Here is a 19,528-nt window from a genome sequence, read left to right as displayed (position 1 = left end):
CTCTCTCCCCCGATCCTCCTGTGGGGTTAAGAGACTCACGCGCTGGTTTTATGTTCCTGTGACCTCCTCCCCGGTCATTTTACTGTGACCTATTCACAGAAGAGGAAAAGTGAGTCTTCCTAAACCAGCTTCCTCGCATCCATCAGAGACAGGAGAGCAGCCTTAAGAAGGGAACTGTTAGTCCCCCAAATGTTTGAGTGACCCTGAGCACTGTCTGGTGCCCTGAATGTGCAGATGGTGTTTTCTGTCTCACCTTGACCGAGGAAGTTTGGGCTGCAGGGACCACTGTCCCTTGCTGTTTGGAGGTGCAGCTACCTGCACCCAGGACAAACTGTGACAGATGCCCGTGCCTGTGACATGCCTCCTCAGGGAACAGCAGTCATGCGGCGCCATCCCAAGGGCATGGGGATGCCAGGCCTGCTCTCCTTGTGCAGGAAACACCTGCCACCTCATCTCTGCTGCACCCAGAGGTGGGAAATGCAGCCGTCACCTGCTCACAGGAGTCATGTTTTCTGTGGCCATCCAGGCACTAACCCACAGTCACCGGGAAGAGTGCGAGGTGATGTGGACATCATGTGGTTTGTCCCTGAGCTCTGGAGAGGGAAGTCTGAGCCGAGAATGAGTGTGGTGGTTGGGGAATGAGGAGCAGCCGCTGAAAGACTGTCACGTCCTGTGTTGACCTGGAGGCTGTGAAAACAGAGGGGCAGCTGATCACACATCCTTCCAGCATATTCTGACAGCAAAGGGAGGCGTGAACAATTTGCAGCTCAGGACACAAGGGGTCCAGGCGGCGGCTCCACCAGGAACAGCCTGGCCTTCGGATTGAAATGAAGGGCCACAGACAACAAAGGGAAGGCACTGGGATCATTGGGGCCGGATCCCCTTGCCAGCTGTGATGGGAACCAGGCCTGCACCCTGGCAGCGCTACGTTTGTGTGATTCCAACAGAGGAGCCGCCCACTCCCTCTCACAGGGACAGCAATTCGGGAAGCCTAGGGGACTGGCCCGCACATATCCCTCGGGAAATCTCTGCACCATCCTGCTCTTTAGACAAGCCCCGGGAGGACCACCTGCCCTGTGACCCGCCCCAGAAGAAGGAGGTCAGGCCCGTGGCATTGGTGGCAACCAACGTGACACATCACACATCAGCTGGGCAGACCCGGGCAGGCTGAGGCTTGGGTGTCAGCCTGCCTGGCTCCCTGTCCCTGCTCCCCAACTTGGCCCCAGGGGGTCACAAGGTAGCCCATGGTTGGGATGCAAGGGTCCTGCCTTTGTCCTGCAGCCCCTTGTCACTGGGCCCCTGATGTTGTCACCTCTTCAAGGGACCTTCAGTTGCTCCTTGTTGAATCATGGGTTTATATTTAGCGAGTCTCCCTCCGTCAGAAGAAACTAATGAGAGCAGGAAGCCTGCCGTCTCTCTCCACAGTCGCAGCCTCACAGATCAGAGGCTGAATGCTTCATGTCTGTAACTCCCTCCACTCTGTCGACTTGTTTCAAGTACTGAGCAGAATCCAGCCCTGTGTCAAGTACGGTGTTTGTATGCCCAGGAAGCAGAGAAGCAAAGTCTGGAGGTGAGGAAGCCAGACCGGCCCCAGACACGTTTCAGTCCCTTGAAACTCACAGGGACAATTACCTGGGAAGAACGTGTATGGCAGCAGAACCACATGACAAAAAGTGTGGGTTACATACATGCCCGATGGAAACCAAGTTCAGTTACCCTGTGCTCTGTTTCCGCTTCTGTTTTACAAAAAGCTTGCGTCTGAGCATTGGCTAATGGCACTGGTGGAGTTGGCTCTGCTGCCAAGGACACTAACATGAATTTCGTTTCAACCATCTTAAAACTAAACAGTGAGATAAAAATACTCAACGTTCCATCTGCAACGATAAATGGGTTCATGTTTCGTTTCGTTGATGGTCAAGTTTACAGATGGTGTGGAATGAGACGTCCGTGAATGACAGACAGGTGCGCAGCAGAAAGGCCAGAGCTTGTCCGTGAAGCTCCCCGTGTGATGCTGAGTAGGTTTTCGGGGCGTGGACCACAGCAGTTCGGCTCTTTGCAAACTGCATCCTGCAGCTGAACGGGTGTGCATCTTCAACAAGTACACCAGCATGGGGGATGTATCAGGGTAAATATTTTTCTTTTCAGATCATTCACCTCGGGAAGATGAGTACTGCTGCTAGCACATTTGAATTCTCCCCGGGGTCTTCCTTTACTAACGTGGCACAGAGTGTCTCCCAACATTCCCGGCAACAGCGAACATCGGCTCCTGGAAGGCGGGTTTGTGGGACAGCGTGTAAAGTTGTTTGGTTCCAGGTGAAATAAATGAGTGATTTACAACCAAGTCAATGAACAGGTTGATTATCACACTGTTTTCAAAGTGAAAATGGAGTGTGAATATGCAATGACAAGACTGATTTCTCATGGTTTATAAACTGTCTTTGAAAACATTTTCTAAAGAGGCAGGGAAAATTAGCCTGACCACAGGCACGGTCCTTGAGAGCCTTGGTCGTGTAGGTTTCCGATGTACAGAGAAGTCCTCCTACTTTACAGCAACGCTGGGAATTCTTCCACGACTGAACCTGAGCTTAGACCGCTCAGGCTGGTGCCTGGCCCCGACCCCTGGGCCTGGAAGCGGGGCTCAGTGATCAGCTCAGGGCTCAGTGATCAATCAGCTCAGGGCTCAGTGATGAGCTCAGAGCTCAGTGATCAATCAGCTCAGGGCTCAGTGATCAGCTCAGGGCTCAGTGATCAATCAACTCAGGGCTCAGTGATCAGCTCAGGGCTCGGCCGGCACTCTGCCTGCTCTGGGCATGAAGGGGAGCCCTGACCCCGCCGACCCCTCTGATCTAGTCTCACCGTGTGGCCGAGACACCCCTCAGCCTTGGGCCGTCCTCTCCTCCTGGCCCCCAGCACTCTCCTGTCTTAGTCTATCTCTGGCTCTCCTCTGCCGAGACCTCTTCTTCTCACTCTGGCAGAGTCTTTCAGAGCCTCCTTCCGTCCTTCCTGCCTCGGCACCCAGACTTTCCCCGTCCGTTCTCTCACATCCTGCCCTCCTCACAGCGTCTCGTCTCTACTTCCCCTCACGCACAGGGCGGCAAGTCGCTGGCTGCACTGCCCACCGCCCCCCGCCCGCCCAGAGCTCCTCAGTGTGGTGCAGTCCCTTCAGACAGGCGGCCCAGCAACAGTGTTTCTTGAACTGCAAGCCAGGAGCCACTAAGGATCGTGACAAGTTTAAAAAGTGAAATAGAATCCAGTCAGCTGAGTAAAGGCCCATGACGGGCACCCACACGGCGAGGAAAGCAGTGCTCTGTGAGTCTCTGCCTGCGTCACCCCCAGGAAGAGCTGGACACCTGGGTCTTACTTGCCCTGTGTCTCTGGCCCTTTCTGCGTTTGTGTTTTGTTCGTCCTCGGTCTGTGCATCTTGGCCCCCACGCCCTTTGCCAAGTCTTCCCTCGCCTTCTGTTTTCTGTCTCAGCAACCTGTCTGTCTGTCTCACCTGCCACCCTCTGCACACCTGTCGGCTCCATTCCCCATTTCCAGGGACACAGCCAGTGTGCCCCATCTTCAGCCTTAAACCTGTCTTTCTCCTTTTCTCCCAAACAGAACTCATTAGTGCTTATCTGTTCCGCTTCCGAATCACCTCTCAAACCACGCCCACAGCCAGTCTTTTCACAACCTTATCGTCTGTGTAACGACCACTTTCCCTTCTCTGCCACCTTCAGCTCCTCACTCACAGACCTCGAGGGCTGAGACAGGAAGTGCTGGACCGGGCACCTGGCTCACAGCCGAGGCTCAGTGGGCAGACACTACTGTTGATTTCACAGTGTTCGTGTTGTTATTTTTGTCAACTTTCTAAGACACAGTGGATATTTCTGTCATGCTCAGAAAGTTTTTACAGCTGCCTGCTGCATGCGGAAAACGCCGGCCTTCCCAGGGCGGCACTGGGCCCTCCTGCGGGGGGCGGCCGCTCCTCAGCTCAGCCCCTCGGACGGGTGTGTCGCGGTGTCTCATCGGGGGCTGAGCTCCTGTTTCCTGGTGGCCCGTGACGGTGACCATCTGGGTGTCCTCTCTGGTGAAATCTTTTGCCCATTGTCCCGCTGGATATACTCTGGTTTATACAAGGTCCCCCAAATTTTCTGTTGTTTCCCCCCTAAAGTTTTCATTGTTTTACACATTGTATTTACCTCTGTGATCCCGTCTGGCTGTGTGTGTGCAAACTGAGGGATTTATGCCGAGGTTCCTGTTTTGGCTTATGGATGTTTAACTGCTGCAGCACCATTTGTTGAAAAGGCAGTTGTTCAACCACTAAGTTGTGAAAAGTGTTGCTGGGATTTTGATAGGAATTGTGTTAAACGTGTATATTAATTTAATTTGGGGAGAATTTACACCATTCTTACTCTGGGACTTCAGATTTAGGAACATGTTCTGTTGGTCACTTACTCAGATCCTTGGTTTCCTTCATCAACACCGTGCCACTTTCAGCAGACGAGTCCTGCCCACGTGCTGCTAGGCTGCCCCTAAGTGTTTAATTTCCCGAGTGAGAGTAAGCAGCATTTCATTTTAATCTCAGGGTCCGTGCGGTCATAGCTAGTGTGCAGACGGATAATTTATTAGTGGTAGGAGTTTTGTTGTGGATTCGTCGAGGTTCCCCACGCAGAGCACTCTGCCATCTGGAAGCAGGTGCCGACGGACTTCTTCGTTTCTCCCGCCCCCGCCTCCTGCCCCCGACGCCTCTCACCTCCTCATTCTCCCGCCGCGCTGGCTGGAGCAGGCGCTCCATCGACATCCTCACCTCGTTCCACATCTTGAGTGGGGTGCGGCTAGATTCTCACCTCACGGTACACTAACTGTGAGCTGATGGAGTTCCACTCATCTCCTATTCTTCTGGGACTTTCCATCATGAATGGATGTTGAATTTTTTTCAAATACTTTTTCTGCATGATCTGATTATGTGATTTTTTTTCTTCTTTAGCCTATCAGTCCAGTGGGTTACATTGCTTTATTTTAGAATACTGACCCAGCCCTGCACCCCTGCAATAAATCCCATAAGATGTTATTATTTTCACTTATTGCTGGATTTTATGTGCTAATATTTTCTTAAGGATTTTTATGTCTGAATTCATAAGGGAAGGCCTGTACATTTCTTTTTTTGGTACTGTCTTTATCTGCTTTTGGTATCAGGTTAATATTAGCTACTTAACATTAATTGGGAACTATTTTTTCTTCTCTTTTCTGGAAGATGTTCTGTAGAATTCATGTTAATTCTCCCTTAAATGTTTGGTGGAATCCTCCAGTGTAATCCTGTGGGTCTGGAGATTTCTTTTGGGAAACGTTTTTAAATATGAATTCAGTTTTCTTAGTAGTTACGGGCTGCAGAACGAGCTCTTTCCTGCGGGGTGGGCAGTGTGGTCCATGCCGTGGAGAAGTGGGTCCCTTTCCCTAGGCTGCTGCGTTTGTGTGTGTGTGTGTGTGTGTGTGTGTGTGTGTGCGTGTGTCTGTTCCCCGTGGGTCTTCAGGGTCTGCACCCCGTCCTATTACTGAGACTGTTAGTCATGCTGGGGACTTGTCTATTTTACCAATCTTTTCAAAGGACTAGCCTTTGTTTCTACTGATTTTATTTTTTTCTGATTTCAGTTTTATTGAGTTCTGCTCTTTATTATTTTCTTCCTTCAACCTACCTTGGGTTTAGTTTGCTCTTTTTTCCCCTATTCATGCAGGAATTAGATGATTGATTTGAGACGTTTCCTGCCCTAAGCATTTGGTAGTAAAATTTCACTCACAGCAGCTTTAACTGTTCCAGCAAATTCAGATCTCTTGCGTTTTCTCTTTTTTCCTCTCTCCTCTCTCTCTCTCTTTAATTTTCACCTGAGGACATGCTTATTGATTTTAGGGAGAGGGGAAGAGAGGGAGAAAGGGAGGGGAAAACATGGATGTTAGAGGAAAACGGCAGTTGGCTGCCTCTCGTATGCGCACTGGCTGTGGACCACACCTGCAACCCAGGCTTGTGCCCTGACCGGGAGCCAAAACTGCGACCCTTCGGTGCACGGGACAACACTCCAGCCCACTGAGCCCCCTGGCCAGGCTGAGCTGCTGAATTTTCATTGTCACTCAGTTTAATGTGTTTTATCCCCTGGATTTCACCCCTAGATTGCTCAGAAGTGTGTTGCTTGTTTCTGACTGAGGGTTTTCTTGTTGTATTTGTGCCATTAAAGTCTGGTTTGACTCCACTGTGATTGGATCGAGTCCTCTGAATGACTTTGGTTCTTTCCATTTTGCTGCGTCTGTTTTCTGGCTGGGGGTGTGGTCCGCCTTGCCCACGGTCCGTGGGCTGTGACCGGGGCGAGGGGCGTGCCGCTCTACCTGGACACACTGTTCTGCAGACACTGACGGCCCCGCTGACCTTCTCTTCAGTTTTGGGCATTGTCTCCTTCTCGTTCAGTCGTTACGGCAGTGCTGAAGTCCCCACGTATGACTGTGGGCTTGTCCCCTTTTCCTTTCCGTTCTCTCTGTTCACGCCTCCCTCACCTGCAGCTCTGCTGCTCGGGGCACACATTGTAAAAGTGGGTTGGCCCCTGTATCACTGCATCTCTCCTCTGTCCTGGTAGTTTCGTTTGCTCTGGAGACTAACTCGTCGCTATTGCCGTAACCAGTGCTACTTTCTTTTACTTAATGACGCGTCTTCTCCGACCCTGCTACTCTCGGCCTGCCTGTGGTGTTAGAGTTCAAGTGAATTTTTTATAAACAGCATGTAGTTGAGTTGTGCATTTCCCATCCCTTCTGTCTTCCTCGGTGTATTTAGCCCATTTACATTTAGGGTAATCTTTGCTATCTTAAGGCTTAAATTTCACATTTTATTTTTTGTTCTCTATTTTTTTCTGTTTTCTCCCTGCGTTCCTTTAGGTCACTGGATATTTTAGCAATCCATTTTGGTGTGCACACAGTTTTCTGAGTGGCTCTCTTGCCAGCCGGCTCAGTGCTTCACCTGGACGCTCCCTCACACACACCTGCGGCCGCTCACCGTCGGGGAGGCGGGGGGACACCTGCCTCCCTCTGTGACACTGCCCCATTATTTATCTCGATCCTGTTAAATATTTCCCCGACGTATGTTTAGGAGCACATCAGACAGTATTATCACGTTTGCTTCAACTGTCCAACAAAACTTAGAAAACTCAAGAGAAAAAAGCGTATTATATTTACCCAGACCTTTATCTTCCGCGATCCTCCTTCCTTCCTGCTTTTATCATCGCCTGTGTGTCTGGAGAAGTTCCTTGAATGATTCTTTCAGGGCAGGTCTGCTGGTAAAAAAAAAAAAAGCTCCCGTTTTTCCCCTTTGTCTGAGGCTGTCTTGATTTGCTGTCATCCCTTAAAGCTGTTTTCCCGGGGGTGTCAGGGTTGGTGGGTTTTCAGGATTCTGTGTTGACGGCACTTTTCTTTCAGCACCGGGAGTGTCTGTCGTGCGTTTTCTTGTGGCCGCTGTGGTTCTGACGCACAAGCCTCTGTCCCTGGAAACGCTTCCTGCATATGTGAGGTGCCGTTGTTTCGAGATGCTTTGCGTTTAGTTCCCAGAAGTTTAATTAGCACGTATCTTGGAGGAGATTTGGATTTATCCTCTTTGGGGTGTTCAGCTTATGGAATCTTTAGGTTTCAATCTCTTGACAAAATTGAGAGGGTTCACCTTTACATTGTTTGAGCACCTCTTCTCCCCTGCCCTCTCCCTCCTCTGCTCTGGGGCTCAGACGACTTCAGTGCTGGATCTTTGGCTGTAGCCCCACCATTTGTCTTTTTTTTTTAGACAATTTTTTCCCTTTGCTGAAACTGGGTACCTTCTGTTGCTCTCTGTTCCAGCTCACGGATCCTTCTCTCCACCCCTCCATCCTTGCGTGCTGTGCTCCACTCAGCTGTTCATTTCTCGTTATAATACTCGCATTGGGCTCTGTGCATGCATATTTCTTTACCGAGACTTCCTGTTTCCTGTGTTTCAGACAAGTTTGTACTTGTTCACTGAAGGGCTCTGTCAGGACTGCAGTCCAGTCTGTCAGGCGGTGCTGACGTCCCCGTGCCCCGGCTGTTGGTGGCTCCCGGTTGTCTTTTTTCATTCAGTTTGAGATCTCTCTGGGTCTGGGTATGACAAGTGATTTTCTGTTGAAACCTGGGCATTTCTGTGTTATATCATGAGACTCTGGGTCTCAGTTAAACCTTCTGTTTTAACTGGCTTTTCCTGGCACCCCTCTGCTGGGGTGGGGATGCCTCTCTGTTCCTGACCAGTGGGGGCAGACATTTGGGTCCCCCAGTAGACCTCTCCTGATACTGGAGGGGCAGACTCCTGTCCTTTCTGCTGGGCAGAGGCTGCATGGGTTCAAGGCCCTGCGTGCCCTGCACCAACACAGTGGTGGGGGTAGGCAGCTACCACCCAGCAGGGATGGCAGTCAGGACACTGGCAGGGTCCTAAGTGCTCAGGGACCACTTACAGCCCTATAAGGAAGGACACCCAGATGCTCCTCTTGGCCCCCCTAGGCCTGCGTGGCTGGGTCTGTGCTTTCCCAGGGTGTCCAGGGTGGGAGTAGAGCTCCATCAAGTGAAATGTGCTCCGTGGCTCTTCCCTGGCCCTCTGACTGGAAAGGGGGAGGCACCTGCACCCGCTGGTGCGCCAGGGTTGCTGGCCGATTCAGCGCTGAGTCCAGAAAACGCAGTCCGTTTCCTCCTGTGGGTCCAAGGTCCTGCCTGCTCTGCCTTCTCCTCTCCCGCCTTCACAGTCTCCACTAGTATTCTTTCCAGGGTCTTTATTGTACTTAGCAGGAGGAACAGGAAAACATCTGTCTTCTACAAATTTCTGGAAGTGGGTCCCGTCTTCCCAGGGTTTATCTCCTCTAATGTATCTTGGAGACAAGTGCGTGGAGACTGTCTGAGACCTGGATCTACGTATTTCCCGTGTTCACGCCAAGGGCCCAGCCCCTGCCTCTCCCAGGAAAACCGAGGGGCCAGGGTTCAAGTCCTCTCACATCACCCACACAGACCAGCTGGGGTTCCGGAAGGACCGAGCCCTCCTCACAGCCCCAGGCTCCTGACATGCCTCAGACCTCTGTGCACCTTAGATAAAAAAACTATTGAAATTCTGTTGTTTAATTTTTTCATGGGAAGTTTTGTTTGGTTCTTGATTTTCTTTTTCTGTTTCCAAATAGAGAGTAACATTCAGGCCACCCTTTGGGAGTGTTCACAACTGCTCACTCCTAAATGCGAAGTGCTCGAGGTTATGCGAATATTGCCCGTGTGCTTTCCGGTGGGTGAGCTTGGTCTTCGGCATGGACCAACCATGGCCACAAAACAGACATTTTGCCCTGGCTGGTGTAGCTCAGTGGATTGAGCGCGGGCTGCAAACCAAAGCATCGCAGGTTCGATTCCCAGTCAGGGCACGTGCCTGGGTTGCGGGCCACGGCCCCCAGCAACCGCACATGGATGTTTCTCTCTCTCTCTCTTTCTCCCTCCCTTCCCTCTCTAAAAATAAATAAATGAAATCTTTAAAAAAACAGATGTTTTCTAGGGGGTGATTTGTAGTTGCTTTTAGCAAATGGACAGACTTGCTCATTATTTCTAACGTTTAATCCTGAAGTAAGGATAGCAATGACCATGAGGCTGGGTCCCCCTGCAGTAGCCTTTTCTCTAAACATCAGGTTCCAAGCAGAGCACTCAGAACAGGCTGCCATAGGAGGCCGGCTGATGGGGTAAATTTTCCCAACAGCATCTGCGGTAGGTAATGCCAGCAAGCCCTCTAAGGGTTAGAACTGTGCCAACTGTTTGAATCTTGCCATTTGTAAATTTTTTAAAAATGTTAGGTTTGCATTTGAAACAAGTGTTCCAGTGTGTTCCTGGAGGAGCTGACGTCTCCTGAGCCATCGTTCCTGTCCGGCCCGGCGCGCGAGGTCCCCAGAAGTCGGGAACCCCTTGCACACGCATGCAAGCGCAGAGCCGTCCCGGCGCAAAGATTTTGATGTGTTTTTGTACGGGGCACAAAAATATATCTCTGTAATTACATGATATTTAGTGATTAGATAATTATGGATAATTGCATGGGGTAGTTCGAAGTGCTAAAGTGTTACCATAAGATCTAAAATGTACAAATTGCTTAATAATTATTCTGGGGAGTTATTTGGTAATTCTGAGCATAATTATCATGTGATCTGCAGTGCGTGTAATTAATGCATAATCACATGGATTTCGCCTTCATAACCACTTCGCCCTTGTTATAAATAAGGCTCTTTGTCATAACATTTGAGTATAAATATAATGTAATTGGCTCCCAGACACAGTACATTAAGCCCCATGGTAATTGCTTTCACAGTAACAATACCCCTTATTTTGTTCACGGCTCGGGGCTCCGAGCAAGGTGGGGCTGGGGAGCGCGCATCACCCAGGGGCAGCGAGCGGGCATCTGGGCACGCTGGCCACAACTCCCTGCGGAGAAAGGTCTGTGTCTCGCGTTGGGCAGAGCCTCTGTCCTGCCTGGGACGCCAGGCCTGGTTTCCCCATGTCTCCAGCCTGGACTTTCTGAGAGCTGGACCCTGTGGAAGGAAGGAAGGGGGCTCGTCTGTAAAGTGCAGGGACAGCAGCCGGGCTGGTCGACTGTGCTGGGGGGAGGGGTGGCTGTGACTTGGAGTGGGAGCTTTGGCTCAGCTTCTCAGTTGACGTGTGGTTTTCGCCACCTCCCCACAGGTTTCACCTGGCAGGATGACCACACCCAGCACGTGCTGGCCCAGGAGCTGGCCCACCTCCCCAGAGCCCACCTGCGGCGCCCCGGGGCTGCCCACCCTGCCAGGTGAGTCGGCTTGGTTCCCGGGTCCTGGCACAAAGCACCCACTCTCGTCCTGAAATAGTGGTTCCAGAAAGCCGGGGTGTCCAGGAGGAAGAGGGGCACTTCCTTTCTCCACTGCGTCCTACCTAGCTCACAGGCCCTGCCCCCGCCCCTCCCCACACCCCTTGAAAGAGTCCTGCATCTCCAGAACCTTGGTGGAGAGCGGAGAAGTCAAGAATTCTCATTTCCCAGTGAGAACTTACATTCATTTTAGTACACAGAGCAGAATTTAATCATGAAACTCTTCCCGTTCTCCAAACACAGCAGCCTATACTAGGCCGAATATCTATTCCACACCATCTCATCTCACCCCCACTGCTCACCGCGGGGCGAGCAGTGAGGTGTCACCCCGTCTTACAGGGGAGGAAATTGAGCCACAGGGAGGTCGAAACTGAGCCCAGACACGAACCCCGGTGGACAGCGGGGGCTGTCTCAGCGCTGGGCCACTGTGCTGTGCTCTCCCTGTTTATGGAAAGTGAGAAGGACCTTCCCTAGAGACTGGGTTTGGAAAATTTACTTTTTTCCCTGAGACACTATTGCAAATCCATAGCCTTTGGTTAGGAAAGTCTCAGTAACAGAAAACTGATGCTTGTGTTGTCCAACAGGAAGTAACCTGAGCCCTCGGGATGTTCACTCCCAAGACCTGCAGGGTGGGGTGCGTGGAAACACGCGAGGACCGTGCACACACTACATGCGTGCTCACCACACCAGCTCGAGCGCTGGCCAGACCGAACTTCTGAGGGCAGGGACTCTGTGTCTGTGCTCCTTGTGCCCAGTGCACCTCCCTTATCGATGGCCACCGGCCACTGTCGTCTGTGTGTGGGTGCAAGCCTTCCCTGCTCAAACCGCAAACCAGAACCAAAGTCAGTCTGTCTTGAGTGAGTTTGAACTCTTAACACTGGTCTTTAAATGGCACTTGGGTGTTTGAGCACCGGCCACTTCTGCCTCCTCCGTGAACATTCACCCAAGTGTGGGGCACCGTCTAGCAGCCTTGAGCTCCACCAAGAGCAGGGAGGGGCTGAGTGGCTCCCAAAGGCCAAGGACAGGAGCTCAGGGACATAGAGCCGGGCCAGCGGAGGCGCTGCATGGAAACCCAGTGAAGCACTGAGCTGGGTGCTGAACGGAGGGAGCAGAGCCCGGAGCTGAGGGGAAGCCGAGGTTCATAGCCCGAGGGGCCCTTTGCTCCTGAGAGCTGGATGAGAGGACCCGGAGGCAGCCGGACGTGGTGAGCCAGTGACATCACAGAGGGCGGGGACTGGAGGCACGGGTTCAGGGTGATCATGAGGTTTTGTGTGACAAATAATGGCCTGAATGTTTAGCACGTGAGGTTAGGACTGAGGAAAGGGATGAGAACAGGCTCACTACATCTGCTTTGCCAAGACTTTTGTTTATAATTTGGGCTTTTCTTTCCCCAGCAAGTGGGATGACAGAGTATCAGGGGTGTCCAACCTTTTGGTGTCTCTGGGCCACACTGGAAGGAGAAGAGTTGTCTTGGGCCTCACATTAAATACATTGTGACACGTAATCACAAAAAAATCTCAACATGTTTTAAGCAAATTTACAATTTTGTGTTGGGCCGCATTCACAGCCATCCTGGGCTGCATGCAGCCTGTGGGCTACAGGTTGGACACCCCTGGAAAGCACCTCATGTTCTCTGGAGCCTGAAGGCTGGTGTGCACACGTGGGGAAGGGACCTGACTCTTTTTGAAGTAGAAGGTGTACACTTACAAAGTTGTGGCCTGCTTCGCGCCGACCCGCAGGGTAATTGCTGCGACGCTGCTCAGCGCACTGGTGGGCGTGCACTGCAGCCACGTGGGCACGGGAAGACGAATACGGTGATTTAAAGGCAGGGAGATGGGTGTTTCCATCCGCACTGATGAGCAATTACTGAGAAAAATGGACAAAGTACCAGGAAAGTGAACTGACCTCAGTTACATGACGCAGGACGTGAAATTTCATCTGTTGGAAATGGTCGGGGAAACGACAGCCGGGGCTCGAGACGCACCGGATTGACACGGCTGTGAGCCGCATGTCTGCCGAGAGTGAGCAGACGTGGCCGGAAGAGGCGTTGGGAATAGGGACAGTGCGGCTCTGTCAGGCTCGACCCTCGAGCACAGTGGGAAGACGCATCGTGAGCCCCTCCATGAAGACCACCCAGACCGCACGCCTGACGTTGGCGGCCTGTTTCAGGGGACCAGGCTTTCTGCATGACGAGAACACCAGCCAGGAGCCATTCTCCATTTCTGACAAGACACATCAGCCCGAAACCCATGCATGCTCCTGACATGTGTCAGCGCCACAGTGAAGCCCACATGTGAGCAATTAACCATCGAGTTTGGATGTAAAATACTTAGAACGTTGTTTCCTGGTCACTGAACATGGGCGTGGTTATCAGCAAATGGGCAGTGCTCTGGCCCTACCAGCATCACTGAGCACATGCAAAGCACACATATGCACTTAGACACACACACACACCAATGCATACACGCATGCAGGCCCACGTGTACACATGGACAGGTGCACACACAGGCACACAGAGATGCACGAGCGCGGGGCATCGCCAGGTGGCTGCTGCCCAATTCCTCATTCACGAGAAAGAAGAGCATCTCTACAGTAAAGCCCTGAGCTCACTGCTGGGCTGAGATGCTGCATCCGATCGGCCGTGGGAAAGGCCGTGGTCCCTGACCTGGAGAGGCCAGTGGTGAGCAGAGGGCACATGGGTGGAACTGCAGGTGCTTTCTGCCTGGCCTGCGACCCCAGGCCCTGCCCCCCGGGCAGGTGTGTGTGGGCCGGGCTGCGGCGTGCCCCGGAATCCAGACTCCAGCCCAGAAGCAAGCCCAGCTTCGGGGACACCCAGCCCTGGCAGCGCAGTGTCCCACCCCCGCCTCCTTGCTGTACAATGGGTGGGGCGCCTACTTCTGAGGCTGCCTGGGGCGTCTGGACAGATGACTCCCAGGTGGCAGGGCTCTAGATTCTGGCCACTGGTGCCCAGGGGGCTTCGTCTCAGCTGGGTTCTTGGGAGACAGACGTGGTGGCTCTGGAGCTGCTGCAGGAAGTTTACAGGACACTTTGTCTTGGGAGGACATGCAGTGGGGCGTGAGGGGTGGGGCAGCCTCGGGAGGAGGTGCAGGGACTCCATGTGGCTGTAACAAGGCCTCAGGGGCCTGACCCCTCCCGGGAGCTCGGGCGGACGTGCATCTTCAGGGGCGACCCCTCCCCCGGCTGAGTGCCCACAGGGCTCTCCCTGGACAGACCCTGCCGACTGCTGCGGTGAGTAGGCATCAGCCCGACAGACCCGGGACAGCTTGGAGGTCCCAGACGGCACAGGACACGGGTGGGGAGCCCCACACCTTCCCGGGAGGCCAGGCTGCCGCAGCCCCCCAAAGACTGTGCCCTGTTTCCTGCATTCACACATCTCCCAAGGCCACCCCTGTGCTGGGCAGCTGAAGGACTTCCATCTCTGAGATCACCACTGAACTTTGTCGTATTGGCTATTCTTGTAAATAAAAGTGAAAATCAAATTGTTACTCAAAAGCCAACTCCTTCCAGGTACCAACCTGCAGAGAAGGGAGGGGGAGAGATGAAGAAAATGTCAGACGATCCCTGGTCCTGCCCCTGCGCCCACTTCTCCCGAGCCCCAAACTGACTTCCCAGGGCAGAGCTCCTCCTGGCTGTCGGGACATTCTGGTTCGACACCAGGAGCGCTTCTGGGAGGTGACACGGAAGTACAAGTTTCAAACCCAGGATTTGCTTACACGAAGGCTGAGCACATTTAGGACGCAAACCCCCACACGCCTGGCTGTGTGAGCGTTGGGGCAATTACTCATAATTATTCGATATCGGAACTCGGCTGCAGGCTTTCGTGCCCACTGTGTGGAGCGCCCAGGGGAGGTGACAGGGAGGTGACAGAGGAAGAAGCGTGTCCCCTCCCTGCTGCACCATGTTGTGGCTGTTGGAGAGGACAGAGGCTGCTACACTTTCATACGATGTGAACATTTCATTTCCTTAAAAACAGAAGTAAAGCTTTTTCTTTCAAACAAGTCCACACTTCACATCACTCTCATTTCATTACAATAATCAGTCTGTTATCCTAAAGTCACTTTCAGCAATTTTTAGATTTCCCAGAGATGTTTCCTAGTGCTGGAAAAAGTGTCATTTGACAAGTTACCAAAGGGAAGTGCTAGTGTTTTGAACTAACTCCATATGAACCCAGAATTTCTTGGATGAGTTAAGTTCATTTATTCAGTCAACGCACATTTTTTTTTTCAGTATCTACAGTGTGTCAGGCTCTGTTGTAAATTCTGGGGTGGAAGCTGCAAACAGGGAAAATGCAGAAAACTGGGATCCCTTCTCTCTGGCAGCCTGCATGCTAGGGAAGGGGTGTCCAGCACGAAAAAGCACGTGTTTGCATAGAGAAGGTGATTTCAGCTAGTCACGAATGCTGAAAGAAGATAAACCAGGAGGGCCCGATCCACAGCAAATGGCACAATCCTCGGGCTGAGGGTCATGGCAGGGAGGGGCATCCTCGAGCTAAGGCGTGGGAGCTGACGAGGGAACTAGCACAGAGTTGGCGTTTCTAGCAGTGAGTCTGTTTCCTTTTTCCAAAGATGCCAGTGGGCACCAGGCAGGTGGGTTCATCGTGAATCTGTAGTTCTGTGGCTTAGCAGCCTATTGACGGAATGGGGCTGCCACTTACAGAGATGGGGGTTACTCGAGAGACTCGGACCCTGGCCAGGAAGAGCTGCTGGCCACACGCCTGGTCCAGGCAGGGCCGTGAATCTGCCCCGTGGGCCTGTCTCGCAGTCCAGCGACGGCGTACGGCAGAGGCCAGGTGGCTGACCGACCCCCGGCACGCGTGGGGCTGGTTCATGTGCTCTTTTGCTTTTCAGGAGCTTACAGCCCAGCGCCGAGGACGAAAGAAGGCACCGTCCGGAGGGCAGCCTCGCGCTGGCCAAGGCCCTTGAGCGCTACTTGCCGTACCTGGAGGTCCTGTCCCAGGCCACCGCCCCGGATGAGCTCCCCAGGATGCAGCAGGATGGACGGCCAGCTCAGGTGACCTTCGCAGCTCACTCTGTGACCCGGGTTTGTGTGTCACCTCCCGGGGCGTCTCTGGGGGGCACCCACGGGGATGTTTCCTAAATCTTCAGCAGCATCTGTAGGTTTTTCTCCTGTGCGCCATCCAGGCTGGTGAGCAGAACGGTGATGGGGTAGGGGTGCATGCAGGGAAGTGTCCCTCAGTCCTTGTGGGGTGACGCCCCAAGTCCAGCAGTGGCTGCCCAGCCGCCCTCGATGCTGAGCCCCTCCGAGTTCCCTGCTGCCCTCGGAGCAGATCCTCTCGAGGTCTGCAACATGATGTGGGGACCAGGAGGCCCATGAAGACTCCCCACACTGGCCCTGGGTGTGGGACCGTGGCCAGCATCAGCACCTGTGTATCTGTGTCTGCCCCAGAAGAGGGGCAGTGGCCACACGGTTCCCTGCAGCATCGGGGAGTCGTGGGTTGAGCCCGGTTTTCAGAACCCACCGGATGGAGGGGTGGGGCCTTCGTCCTCACAGAGGTGCAGGCCCAGGGCTCTGGGCCCTGGCAGGAGGCAGCCAGGAGACTAGGGAGGGTCCTGCCCCTCGCATTGCTCAGGTCCCTGTCACCTGGATTGTTGCCCAGAGCAAACACTGTGTCCCAGAGCCTGTCACGTGAACTGTCAGTCAGCAAGCTTCTAGCAAGGCCTGGAGTCTCATGGAGCTGGGCCACTGAACACTGGTTCTGATGCCCATCCCTAGTGTGGCCTGAGCCCTTTCTGTGTGCCAGACGCCCAGCGAGGTGCTGTGGGGTGAAAGGTGAGCTTATCCTGGGGGGTCGGCGATGGGGAGAGTGCTGGAAGAGGCCGGACACTCTGGGTGGGGAGGTTCTTGGCCCCTCTGTCCTGCAGCGTCCCCACTGTAAAACAGGGCAATGACGGTTACCAAGAGCTTCTCAGGGTCAAGCAAGAAGACACAGGAAAGCTCGCAGCCAGTGGGCCAATCGATAGTCGTTGTCATCATCATTATTATTGATGGGCCGTCTTTTAAACACAAAATGAGAACTAGGTCAGGGTATGGAAACCACCTGCTGGACTGTTCGTGGAGGTTGAGACTCTACCAAGGGGATCGGAGGAGAGCAGGCGTGCTCGCGGAACAGATTAATCCATGTACCGTGCGCCTCTGCCGCAGCCGCCCGGGCCGCCCTCCGGCCGTAACGCCGCGTAGTGCAGGTTTCATCTGTTCACGCCACCGCACAGCGGAAAACCAACCTCCTCCCAGGCCTCTCGAATACTGGCAATCTAAGTGCATTCAAATACGAAATCGTTCTCTGTCCTCCCCTTCACCCCCCGGCGTGTCTCCATCAAGGGGGTACGAGGCTTCCTGCTCGCTCTCGGCTGCTGCTGTGGCGGTTCTTCCGCCACGGAGCCGCCGCATCGTGTCCCCGGGCATTGGGCACGGACAATCAATAAAGACAAACCTGTGTGTGGTCCGGAGACAGGTCTAGTGACAGAGGAGGGAGCCGGGAGAGAGTCGCTGAAGCTCCACAGACGCAGAAGTCGGAGGGCAAGGAAACGAGTTGGGATTTCTCTGCGGAGCCGGGTGGCATGTTTCCGACCACGACCGTGACTCGGGCACAAAGAGCCTCTGCCCGGGGCCCGTCCTTGTCTCCAGAAACAGGGACGGGGCAGCCGAAGCCACTGTCGCGTCACGTTCCTCTTTCAGGTTGGGTTGTTTATGAGCCTTGTCCTCGTACTAGGACGAAAAAGTCCAGTTTGGTCTGGAAGTCGCTGCCCGGACAAGGAGTGGCATGGAGTTCATGGAGGGGCTACTAAGTGGGGCCCCTGGAGTTTTGCCCTTTCCACTGCCGCTTGCCCCTGACCCTAGGGGTGCACTGTGGGGCCATGCACAGCAGGGGCCAGGGCAGCCGGGGGTCAGCAGGAGCTGGGGGGGCGTGCTGTGGGTCACAGCAGTGGGCAGCCACAAGCAGCTCCCTGGGAGACAGACAGACAGACATGCTGCTTCTTACGACCAAAACCTCAGGCCGCTGGATAATTCTGCTGGGGCCACAGCAGCCCAGTGCTTACTAGAAGGGGTGGGGGGCGTGTGAGTTTGTCTCCTCCTCACAGCAGGGCCTGCCCAGCCATGACCCAGATGCATCATGATTCCGGCACTGGGGGCCTTCCCTGCTGCGGCAAACGTGTGCCTGGTGTCTTTGCAGGGGACGTTCAGCCCTTTGGGACCTTACAGTGGGGTTGGGGGGCTGAGCTGGTGGGTGCGTCCACTGGCCCCGAGGCCACCCCAGTCACTGGGGCATGTGGGGGAGGAAGAGCTTCCACCCTGCTCACGCCCGACCTGGGCTTCCTGTCAGGACAGGCAGTGGGAAGGCTGGCGCTGGGGTTGTCACGCGTCCCTTCGGCAGCCTCCTGCCACCTTGTCCCGGCTCTGGCCTCTGTGACGCCTGGTGCTCACAGTGGGTCAGCCGGGACAGTGCGGTTCACACCTGTCGCCCCTCACAGTTCCTGGCACGTCACCTTTTCCCTCTCACAGACGCCCGGCGTGGACAACGAGTTCTGTGCGTAGTCCGTCACGGTGGTCACAGGTCGTTCAGAACACGAGCACTTGGTGGCAGTTTGGCTCAGGGGTTTCCTGCCGTGTCAAGATGGGTGCTTCTCTGCACCAGCACGCGTGGGAGCCTAGAACTTGCTCTTCGCCGGGTCCCGTGCTGGAGTGAAGGGCAGGAAGCGGTCACCCGACGAGACCACCGCCCCCCGAGGCCACTGCTGCCAGCAGGCCCGGCTGCACTGCTGCTCCTCCTCAGCTGGTGGCAGACTTCCCTCGGACATTTGAGTTCTGGACACCGGTGGTCTCTCCAGGGCAACCAGTTCCCAGTGGGTAATTCCAAGTCGAGTGTGGAGTCAGAGGCGGTGTGAATCCATCACCTCCAGAGGCTCCGACACTGATTGCTTCAGGGCGGGGCCGGAGGGAGCAGGGCCCGCCCGCCTCCTAAACAGACTTGCTCGAGGCCCAGTGCCTTCCCCCGGCGCCCACTGATCAGTAAACTGGTGCTATTTCCCTCCTGTGCTGTGAGCGGTGGGGACCAGCCCCTGCTTTCATCGACCACGGCGGTGCCGGCTCAGCCCGCGGGATTGTTAGAGACAACTAGTCCCCGCTCGGTCCGCGCTATCGAGGAGGTTTGAACGGAAATCCATCCCTCAGCAGTGCCGTGAATTAACCGATTTATTTTGGAAACGTTGTTTTAAGCGTTTTTGCTGTGCAGGAAGCTGTGCTAGGTGCTGGGGTTAGAAAGATGGGAGGTGAGTCTGCCCTCTAGGACGACTTCACAGTCTTCCTGGGCGAGGCGGCTGAAACGCGGGTTAGGAACGGAGCAGGTGCTGTAACGAGGGCCGGGGAGGCAGCTCAGAGGGCAGACACTGGAGAAACAGCGGGCAGCCACCGGGGGAAGATGTTCACATGGGACTTAAATTGCAGACTGTGAAGGGACAACCCCAACGCCACCACGGTAGCATGAGTAATCCAGGGGAGCTACTGAATCAGAGCTTGGGAAAAAACAAACCTCAGAGGGCTGAGACTACAAAGGAGCCTGAGTGCACGGAGTTCGGAAAGGGACGGCCTTGTTCCAGGGGACAAGAGACCACGGCTACACTC

At 54.2% G+C, this 19,528-nt stretch overlaps 1 protein-coding gene across 2 annotated transcripts in view; it reads left to right on the top strand.

The window, feature by feature from the left end:
- The window catches only part of PTPRN2 (protein tyrosine phosphatase receptor type N2), a 374,930-nt gene that overhangs the window by 147,986 nt on the left and 207,416 nt on the right, over positions 1–19,528 (top strand). For both annotated transcript variants that reach the window (XM_045837782.1, XM_045837783.1), the window contains exons 4-5: positions 10,708–10,810; positions 15,736–15,898. In XM_045837782.1, the coding sequence (XP_045693738.1) occupies positions 10,708–10,810; positions 15,736–15,898 (266 nt within the window). The remainder of the gene's footprint in view (positions 1–10,707; positions 10,811–15,735; positions 15,899–19,528) is intronic.

Source organism: Phyllostomus hastatus, unplaced genomic scaffold, assembly GCF_019186645.2.
Source record: "Phyllostomus hastatus isolate PE091 unplaced genomic scaffold, TTU_PhHast_1.1 phas_contig_244, whole genome shotgun sequence".
Lineage (NCBI taxonomy): Eukaryota > Metazoa > Chordata > Mammalia > Chiroptera > Phyllostomidae > Phyllostomus > Phyllostomus hastatus.
This window is presented reverse-complemented; position numbering and strand designations above follow the sequence as displayed.